The sequence below is a fragment of the Mus caroli genome, unplaced genomic scaffold (genome assembly GCF_978045245.1).
Source record: "Mus caroli unplaced genomic scaffold, Mus_caroli_1 scaffold_18, whole genome shotgun sequence".
Lineage (NCBI taxonomy): Eukaryota > Metazoa > Chordata > Mammalia > Rodentia > Muridae > Mus > Mus caroli.
In genome coordinates, this window is record NW_028227273.1 from 20,194,608 (window position 1) to 20,215,600 (window position 20,993).

The 20,993-nt window shown below is 43.1% G+C and overlaps 1 protein-coding gene across 3 annotated transcripts in view; it reads right to left on the reverse strand.

Moving 5' to 3' along the window:
* The window catches only part of Ttc27 (tetratricopeptide repeat domain 27), a 156,535-nt gene that overhangs the window by 111,726 nt on the left and 23,816 nt on the right, over positions 1 to 20,993 (reverse strand). For all 3 annotated transcript variants that reach the window (XM_021186245.2, XM_021186244.3, XM_021186243.3), the window contains exons 7-9: positions 19,471 to 19,604; positions 13,411 to 13,523; positions 9,695 to 9,761 (exon numbers count right to left, since the gene is read on the reverse strand). In XM_021186245.2, coding sequence (XP_021041904.1) covers positions 9,695 to 9,761; positions 13,411 to 13,523; positions 19,471 to 19,604 — 314 coding nt within the window. The remainder of the gene's footprint in view (positions 1 to 9,694; positions 9,762 to 13,410; positions 13,524 to 19,470; positions 19,605 to 20,993) is intronic.

Here is a 20,993-nt window from a genome sequence, read left to right on the forward strand (position 1 = left end):
AGGCAGCTCTTGGTATCGAGCAGCTGCAAATGTCATCTTGGAGAAAGACAGGAGTGTAAAAATAAGCCTCCCTCTAGCAGTCTGATAATATACCACCACATTAAATTACTACTCAAAGTCCAAATGTGGTCTCAAACACATTGAGCAATTTTGTATCTAACAAACCTCACTTTTAGAAAAAATTAAGTTGAGATTTCCACCACTTTTGTTTATAAAAAGGATACAGAAACCACTTACATGGGAGTAATACATGCATGCTATTTTAAGACACATGCTCTCTCATTCTCAATTTACACTGACCAAAATCTTCAAAAAGTGATTTATTGGACCAGCAGGCTTTAGCATGTGTATTATTTTTCATAAGTTCTTAATATTTTTATTTTTGTGAATATTGAAGTAAATGCTAGTACTCTCTTGTATTTGTGTTTCCAATGTATTTTGCTTGGGTTTTGGTTTTTTGGTTTCGTAGGGTAAATGCTAAGGATCAAATCCTAGTGACTATGGTTTATAAATGAAGCAACAAATTCATGTCAACAATCTTTGACAAGAAGTATACAAAGATACCCTGAGAACAGAAGAGAGCATTCACCACAGATGACGGGGGGATCTCTGCTACCTGAGAGTGCTTACTCCCAGTGAGGCATGCCACAGAGCCGAAGTGCAGACTCCACAAATGAAATCAGTAAGAGGCAGGAGAGAAAGCTCAAGGAAGAGAGACCTCTGTGAGAGTCTCAGCCTTAAGTCTCCAGGACCCATAGTGGAGAGAGAGAAATGTCTCCTTACGGTTGTCCTCTGACTCCAAGCTGACACATGCACAGATGTGCACACGCGTGTGCACACACGCCCGCACACACACACACACACACACACACACCCCATACATGCACACAAATGATGATGATGATGGTGATGATTGTGGTAGTTTGAATATGTTTGGCCCCCTAGACTCATCTGTTTGAATGCTCAATCCATGGTAAGTGGCACTATTAGGAGGTATGGCCTTGTTGAAAGAAGTGTGTCACTGAGTGGGTGTGCTTTGAGGTCTCCTCCTATGCTCAAGTTCTGCCCAGTATCCTCCTTGGTGCCTTTGCATCAAGATGTAGAACTCTTGGCTATTCCAGCATCAAGTCTGTCTGCACACTGCCATGCGTCCCATCATGATGATAATGGGCTCTGAAACTGTAAGCCAGCCCCAATTAAATGTTTTCTTTTATAAGAGTTGCTTGGGTCATGGTGTCTCTTCCCAGCAATATATCCCAAACCAAGATGACGATGGTGATGATGATTCACTGTGTATAGGACGCACGTATACTTATTTTATTCAGCTAACAATTTCCTACCACCTGCAATACTCCTCTCATGTCTCAGACAAGCAACAAGAATTTTAACACCATCAGAGAGAGTCTGGAATATAAAAACAAATTTCCTTTTTACTCTTCTAACGGCACATTTTGAATAATCTTCAAAGGTCACTAAGATCTTTATTCAACAGACAGGCAGTGTGTCCTTTGGACACAAAGGAGCTTTCAGACAGCTGCTTTTTCCACAGGTAAATCAAAGCTCTGAGCTCTCCTTGCTGGGCCCAAGATTATTTGGCCACGCTACACCAAAAGGGATGCTGCCCACACAGGTCAGGCTGACCGTGGGAGCAAAGAACAAAGAAATGCTATGAAAAGCAGAATTATCACCCCGCTTTAAATGATCTACTTAAAAGAGTATTCATTTTAAGCTAGTACCAAAAGACAGTAAGTTTAAAATTCCTAGGTTAAGCAGTAAATTATTCCCAGGGAAAGGGGAACAGCAGTCCAAACCTCCATCTCTGCTGTGGGAACACTTCAAGTCTGTCCTGGCCCACTCTTCCTTTCAGCCCGCCTGCTGCCCTCGATGAGCTGCCAATGTGGCCTAAGGGCTGTCCTTGAACTTACAGTTCCCACCCTCTGCTGCCAACATATGGCACCATCAACCCATATCTGCCCTTTAAGGCCAGCCTCAAAGCCTCCCTTGAGAACAAAACCTTGTTTGATGGCTCAGTTCTAAATATTTTCTCAGCAACTAGGTGATTTATCTATTCTATAAATTTGCATACTCTTCAAACTGCCTGGTATTGGCAAGTAATTTTTGAGTGTATTTGATCTGGGTTAAATTAGAAATTTCATGAAGGTGAGCGCCATGGCTTGCTCCTTTACTTCTCCCAGCATATTTCTCCCACCCTGCATACAGACTTGCAAATGGAGCAAACTTACGTGTGCAGCAAAGACTAGCTTTCTAGTTTGCCACATCTGTAAACTTACTATTACATGATGTACTGTAATCACAGCCAAGCCACAATTTAGCTATCTATCCTCCTGCCAATAAAAGCCTGCTTCCAGCTTCTGGCCATCACAAACATGCATAACTATTAAATATCCCTGCATGTGTCCACAGCTGCAGAAGAAAGCCTCACTCAGGCATCCTAAGAATGGGCTGTCCTGCATAACTATGATGCAGTTCCCTGCGGCCACACTTAGTGACGTGACAAGGTGCAGTTAATCAGTCTGTTACTCTATTGCTTACTTTTCAAATTATTTCTATAAGTTACAATTTCCTTCCAAAGCCATAGAAGTCTAATAAGGCACAGAAAATGCTTGCACCTTTTTTCCTTAAACACCTTGTGCTGCCGGCCATCAGACGCTTTAGAGCTTCCGTGGGCTGCTTCCAGTGCTGTGCACGCCAGGCACAAGTGAGTGCTCACCTTCCCTTCTACACGTTCCGCTTTACCCCGTGAGCTCGTGGCACACTTTAATATGGAACCGGAGTGCTCTCCCCTGGAGAAGAAAGCGTTTAGCAGCCAGAGGCTGGGCAGCACCATGAATTTCAGGTGACTTCAGACTTGCTTGAAGGTCTTAGCTCAGTGGAAAGTTCTAAAAGTGCCATTACCGCACCCCACCCCACCCCCGAGACTCCAGCCCTCATAGGTGCTTGCTGCAAAGGCTTCAGGTGCCTGCCCCTCTGGCCTCAGTCCTTGATTCTAGCTCCCAGGTTCTTGTGTATCTATGGGTCTCTATGTTTAAGTCATCGAGAACATCAGGCACTTCTCCTGTCTCTCATGAGTCTGGCAGTGTCATAAAAACTGTTCTCCCAGGGTGCCTTACTGTCCACACTGCCAGTACTGAGGGCCTATAATATCTGGCTTATTCCCCTTCTCTTCGTAATACCCCTTTATTTCTTAGCTCCCTCCTATTTCCAATGCTACTAAAGACAACAGCATAGTATCTCCAAAAAGAAAGATGCTGCTAAAAGCACAGAGGACCCTAGAAATATCTGATATATCAGAGATCAGAGTTCTAGGGCAAGACACAAGCATGAAACCTGCAGGCAGGCAGATAATTCAATAGAGGCCATATGAACATGTCCCAGAGAACCTGTTCAGGTCTTCAACTCAAAAATGAATCACTAGCTATGTGCAATGTAGATTTCCCCCCTTCTGATTAATTATGCAAATAGTACAAAGGATTCATATATTTTTATAGTTTTATAAATATATGTGATATATTCTAAGTTCTTCTAAAATAGGTTCTACTAAAAAAAAGCATTTATAGATTTAAAATAATTAAATCATACTAATTAGCTGTTTATGTCCACTAATGTAAGAAGTTGCTTGAAAATGGTGAATTTATTAATGTATTAAAATACCACTTTACTTCATGGACATCAGTTAATTTATACTAGTTTAATATTCAAGCCTCCTACCCACAGAACTTACTCATCTTGGCCATCTTCCTACTGGTCATTCCTGTCAGGAAAGGAAACTCAACAATGTTCAACATCAATAGCCTGTGTTAAATGCCAAGGATAAAATGTACCCTAACGGCAGCTCTGAAGAGCATCTTTCTCTCTCTTTTTGTTTTCTAGAGACAGGGTTTCTCTGTGTAGCCCTGGCTGTCCTGGAACTCACTCAGTAGACAAGGCTGGCTCACTCAGAGATCTGCCTGTCTCTGTCTCCTGAGTTCGGGATTAAAAGCATGTCCCACCAAGCCTAGCTAACACATTTTCTTAATTCTTAGAAAAACCAGTCTGATTTTTACCTCACAAAAAAATGATAAATATCATAAATGTGAACCCTGAACAATTTCACACTGGATGTCTATTCTAAAACTGTCTCCATTTAATACATGACATAGGTTGAATATTTTGTATTGTACTTGTGACCAAAAAAAAAAAAAAAAAAACTATATTGAAAGGCAGATCTATTTTGATATGTGAAATAGCTTTAAATTATATAGGTCTAAATAGAGGACTGGAGAGATGGCTCAGTAGTTAAGAGCAGTGGCTGCTCTTCCAAAGGTCCTGAGTTCAATTCCCAGCAAGCACATGGTGTATGTACAGATGGTTATCTGTAATGGGATCTGATGTCCTCTTCTGGTGTGTCTGAAGACAGCTAGACTCATATACATAAATCTTTTCTATATTTAATTATACATATACATATATATATCTACATATACATATGTCTAAATAACAATCTCTTCTTTAGCAAAGTATTGGTCACTATATTAAAATATACTCAACTTCACCATGTACTTTGATCTGTTTAGACAGTGGTACACAGCTACATACAGTTTCTAATCCTTTCTTCTTAGAAGCAGGGCTATAGCTATCTCTTCTTTGCTTCCACTGGGACAACCTCTGACTTTTTTCTCTCACTATGTACCCCTGACTGTCCTGGAAATCACAATGTAGACCAGGCTGCCCTTGAACTCACAGGGATCCTCCTGCCTCTGCTGGGATTAAGGACATGTGAAACCATACATAGCTTAATCTTTGGCATTTCTGCCCCTTTTCTACTGGGGCAATCTTTTGACTTTTATTTGGAGTATTTACCCACTGATATCTAATATAGTTATTTATGTAAATATTTGTACTCAGAAAGCTAAAGTAAAATGACTATTATAATATGGATTTGAGATCAACTGGATCAACATTTTAAAAAAATAAAACTCCATCTCAAGATGGGCAGTGGCTTCTGTCTGGAATCTCAGCACACGGGAGGTGGAAGCAGGTAGATCAGGAGTTCAAAGCCATCCTACACTGAGGACAGTAAGTTTCAGGACAGCAAGGACCTGATTTGAAGCCTTATTTCAAAAGCCAAACAAAGACTCCATCTCAAAGAAAACTGAGAGGAGGAGAAAGGAAGGCAGGGGAGTAGGTCATTATCAGAAAAAAATATAAAATATAATGTAAAACTCTCAAAGGACTTTTTCCTTCTTTCATGTAGACCCTGAAACCACAGGCAGACAGACGGAAGGCAAGCTGCCAGTATCAATTCACACTTGAACAAAACTTTTGCCAATGAAAACTGAAACACCTGTATGAACTAAATTGTTCCTATTTTCAACAATAAAAGGAAATTAAAAACATTCCAAATGTCACTGACTTGGCTCATCTGAAAGGAAATAACGCAGCTTCCACAGCTCATTTTAAATTATTGAGCCAACACAACATAAATAGTTTTCTAAAACAATATACGTTATTTTCACTATGACTCCCAAAATGTGTAGACAGGATTTCTCAAAAACAGCACTACACAATGACTGTCTTAAACTAGGAGAGCAATGGCTTCCAGGACAAGCTTCAAGGATGTACAAAAATGTCATAAGGAAGCCTGTCAGCTTGTATGCTTATTAAAATATTTTAATAATAATTTAATTTAAAAATTATCTCACATATATTTCCACATGCCACACCAACATGAAAACACTGGCAAAATTTCTCCACAAAAAGAGATCTTATCATTATCTTAGAAAACATTAACTAGATCAGTAAAAGTCCGTAAAATACAGAGCCAACAGAAGCCCACTATTTAGTTGAGAATCATCCATAAATATTGGTAGGTTTTTTTTTAATTTTAGTTTTTAAAAAATTAGTTTAAAAAAAAAAAAACTCCTCAGTTTCTAGAAACTAAAGAGTGTCCCAAAGCAAGGAGGCTAAGGCTGGGGTTTGAGTGTGAAGCTAGCCTGGGACACATAACTAACTACTTTCTACCTGAAAAAGCGAAGTGCAGGTGTGAGTGAGTGCGCACACGCTTGAGTATGTGTGTATTTACCAAGTGCAAAATACCCATGATCACTTTCCCCCAATAACTTCCAGTCTTTTATAAGATATTAAAACTTATATTGAAAAAAATGTGTATTGGATAGCTCTTACATCATGCCCCAGAGTTTATAGTCTCAGTGGCAGGTCGCCAGAGCACAGGAAGGGACATCCAGCAAGGCAGTGCTGCTCTGTCTTGCCTCTCTCCCTTCTCCATGTCCACAGGCAGTTCCAAACACGTCTGCTCTGATGCTGCTGCTCCTCAGTACTGAGTCCTTAGTACTCCTGAGTGCTAAGAACCCAGCTTTCCCTCACTGTGCAGCATGTTTATGTACACTGTACATTTGAGAGCAAGCTTTCAGCTGAAGGAAGATGGGGAACTGTGGTTCTCCTTACCGTCGTGTAGTGCTACCTAAGTTATGGAGAGAGGCAGAACAGCGTGGGCACAGAACGGAAGTCAACCCGACGCCTGGGCTGGGCCACTGCACCCATTCTCGGTCTGGATAACATCCTTAGTCCTGAGCAACAAGCAGGACTGATGCACTGAAGCCTGCTCTGGACCAAAATGCGAGCTCAGCCATCCAAGCTAGGAAATTAAAAAGCTACTGAAGGAAGATGACTGCTAGGTGGCTTGATAAACAAAAATGACCCCAGCCAAAAGAGGCACAGAGACAAGGTAAGCACTCAGAGTGGAACAGGGCCTGAAAGTGCCCACCCATCTTGTCTCAGACACACCTGAAGTTACACAGAATACGCTGTCCCTCAGATTCTGTGAGAGTTGGCTCCAAGTGCCATAGGAAATACCAAAGAAGTCCCTCACATGAAGTGGTTGGTATCTGCATACAACACATATCCTTGTTCTTTAAGTCACCTCTTGTTACTATAAAGCCTAAAACCAAGTAACTGCTACAGAACCTGGTATTATTCTGTGCTATTAGGGAACAATGACAAGAAGGTCTGCACATGCGTTAATCACATACGCTTTTTTTTTTTTCAAATATTTTAAATCCTTGGTTGACTGAGTGTGGTTGCAAAGCTACTGATGTAAAAGGACAGCAATATAAATAAACTTCATCCTGAAGGTCAAAAGCCACTCCCGAGTCACCATGTTACTGACTTTGGAATCGGATACAAAAAGAGGTAGATGAAGGCCAGATGGATAAAGAGAAGAGTTGCTGGGGACAGAGTTGAATTTCCCTGGTGTATGTGCATGCTTCAGTTGAGACAAGACAAGGGGAAGAGACAGTGCGGAGGCCAGAGTCCTCAAGGAGCCCTGAGGCCCTCCCAGTCCCCATGTTCCCCACAGGTCTTTCCTAGGGGAATGGAAAGAGGGGTGGGGTGGCTGTTTGGATTTTCTTGAAGACAGGATTCATGGTCCCCTGGCTGGCCTCACTTACTGTATATTTAAGTGTGACCTTTAACTTCTGATCCTCATCACTCCATCTGCAGAGTTAGGGATCACAGGCATGCACCACTCAGTTTATGCAGTACCAGGAATTGAGCCTAAGGCTTATACATACTAGAGGAACATTATACCAACTGAGCTATTATAGCCCCAGCACACTGCAGTTCTTCTTAGAAATTAAAGATTTACTCGAAATAACAAAGAAGTCTCCTTAGAAAAGTTAGATCTGGCATTTGAGTCTCTGTAGTCACAAAGAGATGAGTGCTGACTGGGAGGAGAGCCAAAGGAGAAGAGAGAGCAGAGAATGTGCCTGACACACAGTTCTCGTGGGTAAAGTGTGAAAGTAGAATTCATTACTTTCATTGTAAACGGAGAGAGATGAGCTGCCCACATCAGAACCACCAGCTAAGAAGCTTGCAAGTACCTCATGCCACAGAGAAATGAGAACAGATAAAGACAACCTGAAGACTGGGGGAAGCTTTCCCTCACTCACAACAACTGTGCTGTTAAGAGATTGGTGTAGTGTTTCACAGGAACTGGGGAGGACACACATACACAAATGTGCGTGAGACCAACACAAAATGATGGCATTAGCGCTGCTCACCCCACCACAAAGCCCACTGAGAACATTTCCTGTCATCTGCCCTGTCAGTGCTGACCTCTGTTGTCAGTGGAGACCCAAGCCTCCAAGACACGCATTGCCTGGACACTAGTCTCCTCTCAGCCCTGTACACCCCGCTCTCGCTCTCTCTCTCTCTGAGGGTCACTCCCAAGCCTCCTGTCCTGCCCCACTGCCCCATTTTAGAAGGATCTGTGTTCCACATCACCTTCCCACTGAGGTATCCCAGACCACCCTGCTAAACAACACTCATCCATCCCACTTTATAGCCCTCCTCAGCACCTCAATTAAATATCTATTTCTCTCTTTGTCTATATACTTTCATGTAAATTAATTGGAACTCCAGAATAAAAAAGATACTGTTCAATATTGTATCCCCACTGAGGATCAGGACACCTGTGCATGGTAAATATGTCAGAGTCACTAGCTGAGTGAAAGGACGGTTATTTTATGTGCAATGAAAACAATGTCGCCACTTTGCTTGCCAGATTCTCTACAGCACATGCATTAATAAATAAGGCATTTCTATATAGTCAGCTAAAGCTCACAAGATAATGGTAAAGCCCACGGTGCTGAGGAATGGGAAGAGTGGGAAGACAACCCAGAGCCCCAGAGGACTGGACTCCAGCAATCGCTTCTAACCCAACCCAAGAGAGTGGGATGAACAGTCTGCAAAGCTCCTACTGCAGAACAAATGAGCCAGCTTTCCTTTCTACCTATGAAAAGTTCTTTCTTTTGTCTTGTCTGGAAAACGGCAAAGGAAGAAAGAAAGTGGAACTCAGTACTCCCGGTTATTAAGGATACCTTTGGCAAAATCACAAGGAATTTGATTCCTTCAAGAAAATATGTACCAAGTACGGCGTGGTGGTACACATCTTTAATCCGAACACTCAGTAGACAGTGGTAGGCGGATTTCTGAGTTCAAGGCCAGCCTGCCCTACATAGGAAGCTACAGCACAGCCAGGGCTATCTAGAGAGACCCATTAAAAAAGGAAAGAAGATGTGCAACCTTTTCCAATCACAAAGCCAAAAGCACAGTGAGTCTCCCCGTCTTCTCTGACACACTTCTCTCTTCTTGGATTTCACATCTCCCAACATCTATTCCCCAGCTTTTCATTTTGCTGCTCCGCCTCTCCAGCCTGGGTCCTGATCTGTCATCTTCCCTCTCTAGTCAACTGTAATGAGGTGACTATGCAAAATTCCCACAAACAGTGCTCCAGGTCAGCAATGAACACCCTGTCAAATCCCACAGCCACTTCTGTCTTATGAATTCTCCGACTCTCAGTCAGTCAACAAGCAGCTACTGAGTACCCATTACATGCATAGTAGTGCAGTAGACCCTAGAGTCAAAAATGAAAGGAAGGAGGAGGGGGGAGAAGAAGAGGAAGAGAGAGAAGCTGGTCACTGTCCTCAAACCTAAACAAGTAGAGGGAAAACAGCCTTGCTTAGGGAACAGCAAGAACGTGTGGGTTAGAACCTGGCAGGATATGCACCCCTGACTTCCTTAGCTGACAGTCTTTTTCAGCTTAAGGAAGAACACACCAGAATCAAAATAATCTACAAGGAAAAAGAAGGAACTGGAGAGTGAGGCCATTACTCACCGATGTGAAGGCCAGCAGCTCCTCCTCCGTTAGCTTATGAACCGGGTTGTTCTTCTGGAAATTTGTGCTTTGAATTAAAAAAAAGAAAATCCTAAAATACATGTTGTACTTAATTAAAAACAACGCTTAAAGAAACCATTATTTCTTACAGTACACATTTTAAGTCACATACTACAGTGCTATGCAACATATACAGGTATTGAAACAAATTTTCAAAAGATAATAATAAAACTGAAAATATAACAGCTGATATCAAAAATATCAAAATAATTTATCTTATTAGAAAAACAAAGAAATCCAGTGGCTACAAGATGGATGAACAGGTCAAGGTGCTTGCCACGATATGCACCCTCCAAACATAAATGGTAACAGAAGCAAAGGAAACCCAAGATATGATACTAATCAAAGACAGTGGAGACTACTGACTCCCATTTACTAAACACCTACCACTGAGAAACCCCATGTATGACACCCAGACACCTTAAAATCTGTATGTCGCCTGCGTGTGGAACAACCAGCATTCTAAGGTGCTGATGACAGGGTCTAATGAGCACAAACACTGGGCAATCAAGAATTAGGTCAGCATTCACATACCCCTAGCTCAGTAATTCCACTCTAGATAATACATCCCAGAAAAAACAAAAATCAATGAATGTATGGCCCAGAAATGATACACAAAAATATTCACTGTACTAGGAAAACTGAAAAGAATCAAGACATCCAAATGGAAAATGACAAACAGTGACATAGTCACCCAGCGAAATGCTGCTGTATAAATTAAATTTTTTTGATTAATTGATTTAATCTGCAGCTGCAGAATAAAACACAAACCACAGAGACACAATAATGGCAGAAAATCACTACAGAAAGCATGAAAGCAAGCAAATGGAAGTAAACATGTCCTTAAAGGCCGGAAAATGACAATCCTAAAGCTAGGGTAGATTTCCTCTGAGGAGAACAGAGGGAGACATGGAAAAAGAAGTGCAGAGGTTTAACTTCTGATGTCTGCAGACTTCTAGTTCACCATTTCCACGTTAATGTTTAACATGTAACTTAAAATCACATATTATATTAATTACTTTGCGTGCAGATATTATACAGATTAGGAATGTGGTGTGGTGGCTCCCACCCAAAACCTCAGCACGGTGGAGGCTGATACTGAAAAACTGCTGCAAGTGTGAGCCTAATCTGGGCTACAAAGAAAGCCCCTGTCTCAAAAACCATTGCTTTAAAGGGCTGGAGATTTGGCTCAGTGGTTATGAGCACCTGTTGCTCTTGCTGAGGCCACAGGTTCTGTTCCCAGCAGCCACATGCGGTTCCCAACCATAACCGCAGTTCTAAGGGATCCATCCCATACCCACTTCTGATCTACATCCAATGTGAATGTGGTACACATACATAAATGGAGGCAAAATAGGTACAAATCTAAAATAATAAAAGTTAGAAAGTATAAAAACATAAACCTATAAAATAGTAATAGTTCCTTATAATTTTCAATATTATTTAAAGATTTTTATGAGCATGAAATGCTTATGTGATAACTCTTAATTAAACCTATTTAAGATTTATTTTTATTATTTTTAATTATCTAGTGTATTTTATTCATGTGTGTATGTACATATGAGTACAGGTGACAAAGAAGTCAGAAGCATTAGACACCCTGAAACTGGAGCGACAGATCCACCTGAGAACTCGCTGGCAAAACAGTGAGTGTTCTAACTACTGAACTATCTCTCTTACTAACTTTCTTTCTTTCTTGATTTATTTACTTATTTCTTGGAAGGCAGGATCTTGATATGTAGCCCTAGATGGTCTAGAAGCTACTATGAAATCCACTCTGGTCTTAACCACTGGGGAATACCACACACATAGCATGCACAACTAAACAAAATAAATGGGAAATGAAATCATTTAAAATATGCAGGCGGATTTCTGAGTTCGAGGCCAGCCTGGTCTACAAAGTGAGTTCCAGGACAGCCAGGGCTACACAGAGAAACCCTGTCTCGAAAAAACAAAAAAACAAAAAACAAAAAAAAAAAAAACACAACATACAAGTCATTCTCTCTCTCTCTCTCTCTCTCTCTCTCTCTCTCTCTCTCTCTCTCTTTCTCTCTCTCTCTCTCTCTCCCTGCCCACCCTCAACATACTTAGTCTGCAGCATAAAGGAATTGTAACAAGATGATTCACCCACTTAGCCCCTCAAGTCCAAAGGCTCTGTGTTCTCTATGTGAACAAGAACACTAAAACCTCATAAGGCAGGATAAGAACCTCATTCAAAATGGATCAATTTCTATTCCCTTTGCAAAGCTTCTAATGCAAAGTGAGCGAAGTACTGAGAGGAGGAGAAATGTCAACCAACAAAACAATAATCCAGCCACGTTTTAAGAAAGAAAAGTGGAAGAAAGGAATGAAAGAAAACAATTTTCATTGAATAGCATAAAACTCTTTAGTATTAAAAATAAATTTACGCCGGGCGGTGGTGGCGCACGCCTTTAATCCCAGCACTCGGGAGGCAGAGGCAGGTGGATTTCTGAGTTCGAGGCCAGCCTGGACTACAAAGTGAGTTCCAGGACAGCCAGGGCTATACAGAGAAACCCTGTCTCGAAAAACCAAAAAATAAATAAATAAATAAATAAATAAATAAATAAATAAATAAATAAATAAATAAATAAATAAATTTACTTCAAAATATACATATCCATAGCCGGGTGGTGGTGGCATACACCTTTATTTACTTACTTTTATTTATTTAATGTACATTGGTATTTTGCCTTATGTGTGCCTATGTGAGGGTGTCGGATCCCCCGGAACAGGAGGTAGAGATAGCTGTGAGCTGTCATGTGGGTGCTGTAAATTGAACCCAGAACCTCTGGAAGAACAGACAGCACTCTTAACTGCTGATCATCTCTCCAGCCCCCTGCACACTCCTTTAATCCCAGCACTTGGGAGGCAGAGGCAGGGAGATCTTTGAGTTCGAGGCCAGCGTGGTCTACAGAGTGAGTTCCAGGACAGCCAGGGCTACACAGAGAAACCCTGTCTCAATAAAAAAAAAAAGGGGGGGGGGGGGAGATAGGGGGATATATATGTGTGTGTGTGTGTGTGTGTATGTGTTTAAATATTATACATGCTATACATATATAATACCCACACACATACATTTCTCTAGAGGTCCAAACAGTCATTCTCAGCTGGGGAAGCAGTGCATTCAAGAACAGTGCACGCCATGCAAACCTGCGACCCTGAGTTCAGATCCCCAGCACCACAGAAAAGTCATGTGGTCATGCGCATCTGTAACCTAGTCTTATGAGGACAAGGAAGGGACCCCCTTTTATAGGCAACACATAGGTGAGCATCAGGTTCAGTGAGAAATCCTGTCTAAAGAAAGATAAGGAGGGGAACACCCACAGACCACCTTTGCCTCTCCTTGCACGGCCCACACACAATCACTCTCGCCTATTAGTTAGGATTTGATGAAAAATCTACACCTAGCTGAAGATAACCAAAGACTAGGAGAAGGAGCTACAAACTCAATAGATTCTGAACCTCTGATCCTTTAAATCGTAGCCCAAGAAGTCTCCACCTTCACAAGCCATACAATACCTACTGTACAAGGAGGTTTTATACCTACTGTACAAGGAGGTTTTGATGAAGATCTTCCCAAACTCAGGGGACAACAGTCAAAGCGTTCAACACAGCCAAGTCAGTCATTAACGTACCAGACTCCAAGGACCACAGCAAGCTCCTCCGCACACAGGTCTGGCATCTGAAACCGTTCACTATCTGCTAACTTTATTTCATTCAGAACAGTATCATCATTGAGCTCAAGATTCTAGTGGGACACAAAAGAAAATATTTAGAACAAAAGTTAATTTCATTCATTCTTTCTTTCATTCATTCATTCATTCATTCAATAGACTGCTAAAGGAAATGATATTGATGCTTGCTGGGTTTTTTGGAGGGAGGTTGGGGTATATTATTTTGATTTTGATTTTCTTTGGAGTTTTTGTTTTGTTTGGCTTGGTGTTCTGTCTCTTGTTGGTATTTAAAACAGGGTCTCACTATGTGGCCCTGGCTGGCCTGAACTCACCAGGCAGACCAAGCTAGTCTTAAACTCACAAAGGTCCACCAGCCTCAGCCTCCTGAATACTAAGATTTTGAAGGACTGTAGCACTATATCCTGTGTAACACACCCTTCTGAATGTTTAAAGATTATATAAGGCCTGAATGTGGTCAGCATACTGTTTCTGGTGGGATGTATTTACCATGTGCACTTCAGTGGAAGTGAAAGTGGCTGAGACTGACAGTAGTCACTACTAACTGACCAACATGCAGAAGAACCTCTGCAGGGTAGCCCCACCCCTGCCCCCATCCCTATCACCAGCCCTCTTTTCACCCTGTCTCCCATCACTGGAAGGATATGTATCCAGCCCTGTGGTCATGAGAGTGGCCCAGCAGCCCAGGTACCATGGCCTGTCTGCCTCCCTCATCACTCAAACCGATGCCCAGAAGGTGGACTGCCAATACAACACTAGTCCTCCTGAAGAGATGGAGTCAGACACACTATAACACCCTCCTGTCCTCAGCAGCAGAGCCATTACTGCCACCTGCTAAACTACTTTATGGCAAAGCATCCTGTTTTTGTAAAGTACCTTTCATTAATAAATCTGAAAGATGGTCTATTTTAAAATATATAAGGAAAATAAGTCTTAAAAACTAAAAAAGGACTAGTGTTCAGCATATGGAAAGCTCTTAGACAACCAAAATTAAAAGTGGACCAAAAATGTATGCAGATACTTCAAAAAAGAAGGTCTATAAATAGCCAATCAAGACACCAAATGTCCTTAAGAAGGACTGGCACAGTGGCTCAGCAGGTACTGGCACTCACTCCCAAACTCAGTTCCTGGGACTCACATGGTATCCCAAGCCCACACATGTGGATTGCTGTCAATCACAGGTGAAGGCAGGTGAAATATAAGACTAGAGTCTGTGGCTGGGCAATGAAAAAGGTAGGTGGGGCTGAGAGTCCTATCAGAGAGATAGGACAGGGGACAGACAGACAAGGACAGAGAAAGGTGGAGGAAGAGGATGAACCAGATCCACGTGGCTTGAAATAGCCACAGGTAGCTATGAATATCACAGAAGAGCAATAGAGCAATGAAGGGCAATTTGTCCAGTCTAGGAACGCAGCTTGTGTTATTATCAATCTAGGTGGGCAGCTTGTGCTTACATCAATTGGGTCTGAGTTCAGTGTGGGTGTTCTGTGGGTTGAGAATTTACTGATATAAATCTGACTGATAATTTACAAGCCTCTGGAGTTTTGATTTGACTGGGTTACAGGGATTTGTGACAGCCACACTGAACTGCAGAATGGAGGTCTGTATTGGGGGCGGGGAGACCCCTGCGGCCCAAGAGTAGACAGTGATAGCGTGAATTGATTTTTTTTTTTTTTTAATGATTACATGCAACACTTGTAAGCAGTCACAATTGCTAGGGAGGAAGAGATTCTCCAACAGGCCAAACAGCCTGCAAGTTGTGCAGGGAGCTTAGGGATGTGGTGAGCATCACCCATGCTGTGGTGGGCATCACCCATGCTGTGGTGAGCATCACCCATGCTGTGGTGAGCATCACCCATGCTGTGGTGGGCATCACCCATGCTGTGGTGAGCATCACCCATGCTGTGGTGAGCATCACCCATGCTGTGGTGAGCATCACCCATGCTGTGGTGAGCATCACCCATGCTGTGGTGGGCATCACCCATGCTGTGGTGGGCATCACCCATGCTGTGGTGAGCATCACCCATGCTGTGGTGAGCATCACCCATGCTGTGGTGAGCATCACCCATGCTGTGGTGGGCATCACCCATGCTGTGGTGGGCATCACCCATGCTGTGGTGGGCATCACCCATGCTGTGGTGAGCATCACCCATGCTGTGGTGGGCATCACCCATGCTGTGGTGAGCATCACCCATGCTGTGGTGAGCATCACCCATGCTGTGGTGAGCATCACCCATGCTGTGGTGGGCATCACCCATGCTGTGGTGGGCATCACCCATGCTGTGGTGGGCATCACCCATGCTGTGGTGGGCATCACCCATGCTGTGGTGAGCATCACCCATGCTGTGGTGGGCATCACCCATGCTGTGGTGGGCATCACCCATGCTGTGGTGAGCATCACCCATGCTGTGGTGAGCATCACCCATGCTGTGGTGGGCATCACCCATGCTGTGGTGAGCATCACCCATGCTGTGGTGAGCATCACCCATGCTGTGGTGAGCATCACCCATGCTGTGGTGAGCATCACCCATGCTGTGGTGGGCATCACCCATGCTGTGGTGGGCATCACCCATGCTGTGGTGGGCATCACCCATGCTGTGGTGAGCATCACCCATGCTGTGGTGGGCATCACCCATGCTGTGGTGAGCATCACCCATGCTGTGGTGAGCATCACCCATGCTGTGGTGAGCATCACCCATGCTGTGGTGGGCATCACCCATGCTGTGGTGGGCATCACCCATGCTGTGGTGAGCATCATCACCCATGCTGTGGTGGGCATCACCCATGCTGTGGTGAGCATCACCCATGCTGTGGTGGGCATCACCCATGCTGTGGTGAGCATCACCCATGCTGTGGTGGGCATCACCCATGCTGTGGTGAGCATCACCCATGCTGTGGTGAGCATCACCCATGCTGTGGTGGGCATCACCCATGCTGTGGTGGGCATCACCCATGCTGTGGTGGGCATCACCCATGCTGTGGTGGGCATCACCCATGCTGTGGTGGGCATCACCCATGCTGTGGTGAGCTCCTGAGTGATGCAGATGCCTTTGAGGCATCCATGTCCTTCTAGGTAACCCTCTGCCATACTCCTCTAAGTCCCTGATAAATGTACTGCTTCCAAAGCCAGGCCTGGGTGGAACCATTTCTTTTGTCTTTCTTCTATGTGCTACCTGAAGTGAATAGACAGTTGTTCACATCTCCCCAGGGAAAGCCACACAACATCAAGTTAATGTCATACTATATAGGAATGATCCTTAATGACAGAAATCACATGGGCATCTCAACAGGAGCAGGAAAGGCCATTGTCACAGTTCATTGTCTACTCATGATAAATGTCCTGAAGAAACCAGGAAGAGAATCAACACATTTCAGCCTGCAAGCAACTCTACTAATCCCCTTTCAATATAGATATATTAAATATAATTTTTTTCATTCTAACAGTTCTTTTCCTTTAGAGAACCTAAATTCATACACTGACGTCTGCTGACCTCACATATAGTCTGCTCAAAGAAACAAACACACACCATACACATCATGAAAGACTTAACTTTTGTGTGACTGGACATCAGAACTAAATCTCTTTTCAAAGATACTGTTCAAGCCTAAAGATCAGACTCCAACTGGCAACCTAAAGTTTAATGCGGGCCTCGGGCAGGACTGAGAACAGAGAGGAGGAAAGTAAGGATGAGTGTACTCACTGCACGTTCTCTGGCTAGTGCTAACCACAGCAGCACACACACTCACAGCACAGTCACAGCGCTACATCCTCAAGGAAGTAATGTCAGATTCTGTGTTTCTATGACCTTCTCCTTATTCACTCCTCTAGAACCAACAGCTGCTCCTTAAGAAAGCTACCACAAAAGAGACAGTGAACTGGAACTTACCCAGTGTTCTTCTTATCAGTGGTGTCTGTACTGGCTATGTGTCGACACAAGCTAGAGCCATCACAGAGAAAGGAGTCTCAGTTGAGGAAATGCCTCCATGAGATCTAGCTGTAGGCATTTTTCTCAGCTAGTGATCAATGGTGCAGCCCTCTGTGGCTGGCACTACTTAGGGCTGGTTGTCCTGAATTCTATAAGAAATCAGGCTGAGCAAGCCAGGGGGAACAAGGCAGTAAGCAGCCCCATGGCCTCTGCATCAGCTCCTGCCTCCAGGTTCCAGCCCTGCTTGCGTTCCTGTCCTGACTTCTTCCAGTGATAAATTATGATCTAGAAGTGTAAACCCTTTCCTTCCCTCCTTGCTTTTTGGTCATGATGTTTCATCACAGCACTGAAACCTTGCCTAAGACAATCCTCAGGACGAACCAAATGCCAGCTCTTCCATCTCTCTCAGCCGTCGCCCTAGCCTTTCCCTGTGGCATTAGCCTCAGAATAAAATACAAACTTGGTACTCAGTGTACTTAACATAAATTTACTTATAGGTTCTAAACTAAAGCATACCAAAGCATAAAGACATTACAGAGAATAAAAAGGACAATCAAGAGCTGGGCGTGGTGGCGCACGCCTTTAATCCCAGCACTCAGGAGGCAGAGGCAGGCGGATTTCTGAGTTCGAGGCCAGCCTGGTCTACAAAGTGAGTTCCAGGACAGCCAGGGCTATACAGAAAAACCCTGTCTCGAAAAACCAAAAAAAAAAAAAAAAAAAGGACAATCAAAAGCTGTAGATGTGGGACTGCAGAGATGGCTCAGGAGTGAAGAGCAGAGCCTGATCTCCCAGAGGAACCAACTTCCATCCCCACCATGCATGTGGCAGCTCCAGTTCAGAGGATCCAATTTCCTCTGTTGGTTTCTGTGATCACTACACACATGTGGTACACAGATATATGTGCAGGCAAACACCCATACACATAAAGTAAAAATAAACCCTTAAAAAAATTAACATATAAAACTCTAAGTGTGGGAATCACTGGAAAATGAAGATATGTTTATGGCCTCCATGAAAGCAAGCATCCTAGACTCTTAAGTTCAAGCCACAAGAAAAGAATTCATTAAGACATGTCACAAAGCATACAAAGCAGCAAGCAGCCCAACAATGGCCAAGATGAAGGCAGATCATAAAATGGGAGAAAAGGAATTCTGGTCACTGATTTATGTGTTTAGGAGAAACCTGAGAAATGACAAAAAAAAAAAAAATCCACAGAAAACCAAATAAAGGGACTAACATAGAGCTGGGTATGGTGGCTCATGCCTACCATCCCAGTGTGAGGAGCGGGGACAGCTTTGAGTGAGCAAAGCCCTGAGCATTACTGACATGGGCACCATCATGCCAAGGACTCCAGGGATTGCCTCAGACCCATAGGAAAATGGCAGCATGGGTCAGGCTCAAAATGAATGGCAAAGCTGTCGTCAGGAGCCCAAGGATAAGTGCTAACAGATCAGTGTATGTCGAGATTAGCAACTGCCTCTTCCTGTTCCTGGATGTTCACCGCCTAAGACTGTTCACCTACAGACTCCCTATGCAGATGAGCTAAGCCCTCCCCAACCCTGTGCTGGCTAATAGACACACTACAGTGCCAGGGTACAGAAGGGGCAGATTCCCACCTGATCCCAGCTTGACTGCATGTGTCCCTGTGACTGTCCTTTCTCCATTCCCTCAACACCCCTAACCACCACCACCACCACCAGGGTTCTATGACCCAAGCCAGTTGGGTTGTGGCAGGCCAGCACTTAGGAAACTAAAGTACGAGAGACAGGAGCTAAAGGCCAACCTTGGCTACATAGCCAGTCCCCGCTTTAAAAAGTAAAAAACAAAATAAGATAAATGGGTACGGCACTAGTAGTCTGTATTAGTCTGCCTGCCTTCTGTATGTCAAGGCAACACAGCAGCACTGCTACCTCTGCCTACCACACTGTACGGGAGCTGTGCTGTCTGACACACTGGCACCCACTGTGGTAAAATGCTTATCCCCATTTTAGGTAAAAATAAGCAACGTCACCAAGGTCCTCACAGTCTCTTCTCATCACTCACCCCCTGAAACAGTGACAGGAACTAAACAACGCACCTTGGCCAAATACTCCTGGGGCGTGGGTGCTGGGCTGAACTCACAACTGAAAGGGACAGCCTCTTTTCTCCGGACATCTACAATCAGCTGTGCCACGTAATTTTCCTGGAATCGTGTCCTTTTTCCCAAAGCACCTGAAAAGTAAAATAAAATCTTGTCTGTGGATTTGTCAGGCAGATTTATAGTACAATCATGTTGATAATATTTTCAGAGTGCTAAAGTATTTTCTCCACACACATATGAAAGACCTGAGGCCTAATGATGTTAAAATTACTTCAGATAATCCAAAGTCAATGAACTATGGTGCCGAGGCTCACACCCAGGATTTCTGACATGAGATTCTCAGTCTCCATTTTTGTTTACTTTCATTCTCTGCTGAGAAAAGTAACTTAAGTACTGTGGGTAGAATTCACACATGCACATCACACACATATAATACACACATATGGAAAGACAGGCTGACACTTGTCACCACTCACTCAGGATCACAGGATCCTCTGCATTAAACCCAGCACTTCACTGAGGCCTCAGCTGCTAAATCCCAGGCGAGTACCCCATCTGGCTTCTCATGATACCAACATTTCTTCTTTATGTCTCTGAAATAATACACTGCAGAGAGCTATTTTCAGAACACTTTGAAGAGAAGCAAAAGTTTCAACATCCATTCTCTGGAAGATGTGAGACGACTAAGAGCCCTGACAAAATCTTCTTCCTACACTGAGAGGACTCTGGCTGAGTCACTGTCAACCCTCTGTCAAACACATCATGCTAAGACTGCCACTGAAGGGGCTTAAGAGCTTATTTCTTTATAGTAAGTCAATAGCTGAGTGGAAAAAAACAATCTGGTTCTCATCTTTTTATTTGTGAGTATACTTATATTTTCAAGTTCTTCACGTCAACTTTGGGAAAAAAGATCTGTAATATCCATTAAATATACCACTTAAAACTGTCATTAATACTTAAATAACCCCCAAAAGTCTCCTATAACAAAAATATTTTTTTTAAAAATCTCTGAAATGAACCTCATAAATTTATTGCACGTAACTATACTTTCAAATACAGACAAAACTGCAAGTTATTTATGGAATTGTTCCAAAAATTATAAACTAGATATTAAATAACTTTTCCCACACAAACACTGTAATAAAAGATGGCTATGGTCCAATAAAGTCATATAAGACTCATGATATACAGCTACAGGATTTTACTGAGTAACACTGACTCAATAAGAAGCAGCGAACCTACGAGATGATCTAGATGTAGCATGGGACAGCGTCTCAGGGATCATCAGCCTGAAACCTGTGAGCTGGTGATGTTGGCTCTCATTAGTCATCCAGCTACATACTATAATAGATTAGGACACAGCAGAACATCATACGAAGCAGAGTTTCCAGAAGAAACAAGAGAAGACTTAAGAAAAATTCTGTAACTCATTCACTCTTTCAACATACACATCCTGTAGAGCTTCAGAAGGTTAACTAACTAGGGAGAGGAGGAGGGATAAAGAAAATGATAGACACATG